Genomic DNA, 4446 nt, shown 5'->3' with positions numbered 1-4446 from the left:
CAGATTGTACTCAGGAATTCTCACTCTTCCCCATCCATCCAGGCCTAGGGAGCTTTGAATGAATATGATTGCCAGATTGGTTCAGGATATATGTCACCTTTTGATCTATGCTAATTGGACTAGGACCTGTTCAAATGGCCATTTTATTTTACAAAATCAGATATCATTTCCAGAAGTTTAGATTTCTGACTGGTTGATCTACACTTTTCTTGACCTAATTGGACAAGGCACCTCATTAAACCATTTGGTGAATGTCTTGTTCTTTTAGTTTTACATCTTAATGAATAGTCAGATATAGAAAATACTAAACATCATGATGCTTCAAGATCTTAGTGCAGAGTAATAAAATATCTCAGGGTAATGCAAACATCACAGAGTAACAGAACATCTCTGAGCATCATAGGGTTACATTTCCAGGCATCCACACAGTAAGTGAAGCAAAGAAAGCTTTAAATATCCCAAGCTTGCCAAAGCATTATATAAAAATACAGTTAGTTTTAAGAATATAATCTTTGTCTTTTCGATATGGATTTTAAATTATTCTACATCTATACATAATAGTAACCAAGTGGTTGACTTTATTGTTGGAGACGTAAGGGTAGAAAAGCTTATGTTTTCTTTAGAGATTACTATATTTTTCAAAACAATGCAAAATAGTTTTAGAAACAGTAAATATACCATGTAAAGTCAAACCCCAAAATAATGGTTTTTTTTTTTTTTTTAGAAACAGGTCAAAACAATGTAAAAACCTAAAACAGTTTATTTTAAAAGCTGGTTAATAAATCATGCAAAAGTTATCAAAATTCAAAAACTGGAGCTAGGTTGCAGGCCTGGGGAAAGCAGAGAAAAGCTCATAGCTCTGCAGGGCCAAGGATAGCCAAGTGGCTGGCCATGATGGAGCCACCTGTAGGAATTTTCAGAGAGAAGGAACCAGAGCTGGCCAGTGGCTTGCAGGCCCTGCCTTGTCTAGAGAATGAAGGGATGGGGGCAGGAGTGAAAAATTTTGCTGGCAATTCCTGTCTGCCTTTGTGTGTGACTGGGAAAGGGAAGGAGAAAGATAGAAGGGTTTTAAGTTCAGGTATTTATCCTTCAGTTTGAGGAAAGAAATTCAATATATTTGAGGGAAATCTACAAATACTAAATGTATGATTCCAATAAGAAGAGTAAGATTCAAGAGGCTTTCAAATGTGTCTACTAAAATGACAACCAAACATTTAGTCAGCATAACTGTTTCTCAGTCCCTTTCTCCACACACTTCTGCCTACGCCAACCCCGAAAGGATCTCGCTATGTAACAAGGGATAATCTGGAATTCATGATCTCCTGCCACAGCTTTCTAGTGCTGATTACAGACTTCTGTCACCTTCCCTGACACTAGCAGTCATTTTAATACTAATCAATAATGAATAAACTCTGCCAGATGATAGGATACAGAACAGAATGTTCAGATGTCAAGTTCATTGTTTGCAAAATAAAATGTGGGAAAGGAGATTCAATCTGCATCTGGAAAGACTGACATTAGATGAAAAATTGACTCTCAATTTATGATTTATAGAGCAGAGCACTACCCTGAAGGGTTAGTGGTCTCCCAGATGCCATTTCTAAACGGAAGAATCACTGATATATGAATAGATATGTAAAAAGATTACCTACAGTTTAAACAGTGCCACCAGAGACTGATTTTTCACAACTGCTGCTCAAAGTCACAGACAGGAACATGCAGAGGAAGATGACAGTCACTGGTAAACACCCATTGACCTCATATTCCAAGGAGTATTTTGGAGAGAGGAGAACACTTGGTTGATTCCATCAAATGGTGGATCATGAGTGATGTCTGATTTCTCTCATATCAGAAAGATCGCTGCAAATCTCTAGCCTCTCTCAACTTATACGCTGTGTATTTTAATATTGTCCTTTAAATTTAAAACCACTTTTTCCTTTCTTTCCAATGGTTTGTGTTGATGTTTGTTTAGTGAATAGTCAGCAAGAATTTCATGACTACAACTGAAGTCAAATTATAGAAACAGAAAATAAAATAGAAATTCTTTGGGGTTGGAGAGATATCTCAGAAATTAAGAGCACCAGCTGCTCCTGCAGAGGACCTGGGTTTGATTTCCAGTGCCCACATGTCAGTTAGCAACTCTCCGTAACTTCAGTTTCAGGAGAGCCACTGCACAACTGAAATTTCGTACCTGCAGGCAAAACACTGATTCACATAAAATAGAAATAAATAAAGTAAAAAAGAAGAAAAGATATCTCTATATACTACATGATGCTGAAGGCAAAAACAATTAGACAACGAATTTCACAGATATTTAAGAATTTGTTTGCAACAATGATTTTTTCTTTGGTTTCCATCACAAGCCCATTAAAAGCAAATATAGTTGAACAGTCAATTGCATGACTGATTATGATCATAGACTCCATCATAAAGAAAAGAATCTCACTGTGATGCCTACACATTTGCTAAGAGGGCATCTGATATGACATGTCCACAGGGAGCCATATTTCAAGTTCAAAAACCCCATTTTCTGTAAGGGAAATCCATGAGCTACTAAAGTACAGTGTACTATAAAAGGTCACTCACCCAGTGATCAAAGAACTGTAACCTAAACCCTCACTTTATTCATGTTGGCAGCTTTAAAATAGAGTAATGGGATTTGCCTATGAATAGTTAATAGTGATTTTTATGGCACAGAATATTTTTTTCTTCTGACAGCAGCACTGACTTGATCACCTTTTCATCTTCCTGTAACAACTGATTTCCCAGTAAAACTGAGCCACACACATGCGAGCTTCACGTTTGGACTCCAACGTCAAGGGCACAGGTGAAAAATTACATGAATTGAACATTGATGAAATAAGTGATGTTGGATACATAGACAATTTCTGTAATGTTTTACTCCTGCATTTCATCCTTTTATTTTCAAACTGGTCCACTATTTCCATTCAGAAAATGGTGGTGACAAATGTAACCATGGTGAGTGGCTTCCTCCTCCTGGGGTTCTCTGACAACTGGGACCTGCAGATCCTATACGCTTTGCTCTTCTTGGTGATGTACCTGTTGGGCTTGGCAGGTAACTTCATCATCATCACCATCACAACCCTGGACCCGCAGCTCCAATCTCCAATGTATTACTTCCTGAAGCACCTTTCCCTTCTTGACCTCTCCTCCTTGTCTGTCACTGTCCCTCAGTCTATCCACAGTTCCCTGACTGGCAATGGATACATTTCCTATGATCAGTGTGTGCTGCAGGTTTTCTTCTTTGTATCATTGGCCTGTGCCGAGGTGGCCATTCTCACAGTGATGTCCTATGACCGCTATGTGGCCATCTGCCTCCCACTGCACTATGAGGTCATCATGGGACCCAGAAAGTGCAGGTGGACTGTGAAAGCTGTGTGGATAAGTGGAGGCATCCCAGGAACCTTGTACACAGCAACTACATTCTCTATGAGATTCTGCAGGGCCAAAATAATCCACCAGTTCTTCTGTGATGTCCCCCAGTTGCTCAAGCTCTCCTGCTCCAATGATTACCTTAGAGTGATTGGAGTCATTGCCTTCATTGCTGCGGTGGCATTTGTCTGCTTCATGGCCATCACCCTCTCCTATGTCCAGATATTCTCCACAGTTCTCAGAATGCCCTCTGCTGAAGGTCGGTCTAAGGTCTTCTCCACCTGCCTGCCCCACTTATTTGTTTTCTTGTTTTTCATGTTCACAAGTGCCTGTGCATACCTCAATCCAGCATTAGACTCTCCAACTGGATTAGATCTTGTCCTATCTATCTTTTATACACTAATACCCCCAATACTCAACCCCATTATCTATAGTCTGAGGAATGAAGCCATGAAAGGGGCATTAAGGAAGTTACTGTTGAGTAGAAAATTCACAGGGCAAAAAATAATATTTATCCTGTTATAAGTTGCTGCACATATTATTCTCAAGGAAGGTTTTTCTTTGCCATTAGAACCTTTCAATTTGTCATGTTATTAAAAAATAAAACTTAAAAAAATAATGTATACTAAAACCCATTGTCATTATAGAAATTCTTCCCTGGATTTGTTTACCAAATCAGTAAAACCAGTTTTGTCCTTTCAAACTAAGGGAAGATAAACAGTTCTAACCTAGTAATGTATTCTTAGTATAAATTAACTCTCCCAATACATATGCAAACAAGTACATGCTTAGAAACACCATCAACCATAGCAGATGTCTTGAAAATCTGTGCATGGGCAATATTCCAAGCAAAAACAAATATCATTTACCTATGATTTCCCTCACTGATCATACCTTAATTTTTAGCTTAACCATTTAGTTTGAAATGACTATTTCAGTTTTTGCTTCTCTATACACAAATTTTGTTTATTAGCCCAAATTCACAAACCATTAATATGCATATCTGCATAGTTTACCTATAATAACTATCTTGAATTCACAGTGTTTGGTGTA

The 4446-nt window shown here is 38.1% G+C and overlaps 1 protein-coding gene across 1 annotated transcript; it reads left to right on the top strand.

Moving 5' to 3' along the window:
- Positions 1-2955: 2955 nt before the first annotated feature.
- On the top strand, positions 2956-3918 carry LOC103734768 (olfactory receptor 14J1-like). The gene has a single exon (XM_008833840.1). The coding sequence runs from the start codon at positions 2956-2958 to the stop codon at positions 3916-3918; it is 963 nt and encodes a 320-aa protein (XP_008832062.1).
- The last annotated feature ends 528 nt before the right edge of the window (positions 3919-4446 follow it).

This window comes from Nannospalax galili, unplaced genomic scaffold, assembly GCF_000622305.1.
Source record: "Nannospalax galili isolate Female #2095 unplaced genomic scaffold, S.galili_v1.0 scaffold4497, whole genome shotgun sequence".
Taxonomy (NCBI): Eukaryota; Metazoa; Chordata; class Mammalia; order Rodentia; family Spalacidae; genus Nannospalax; species Nannospalax galili.
Note: the sequence above shows the minus strand (reverse complement) of the source record. Positions and strands in the feature narration are given on the sequence as shown.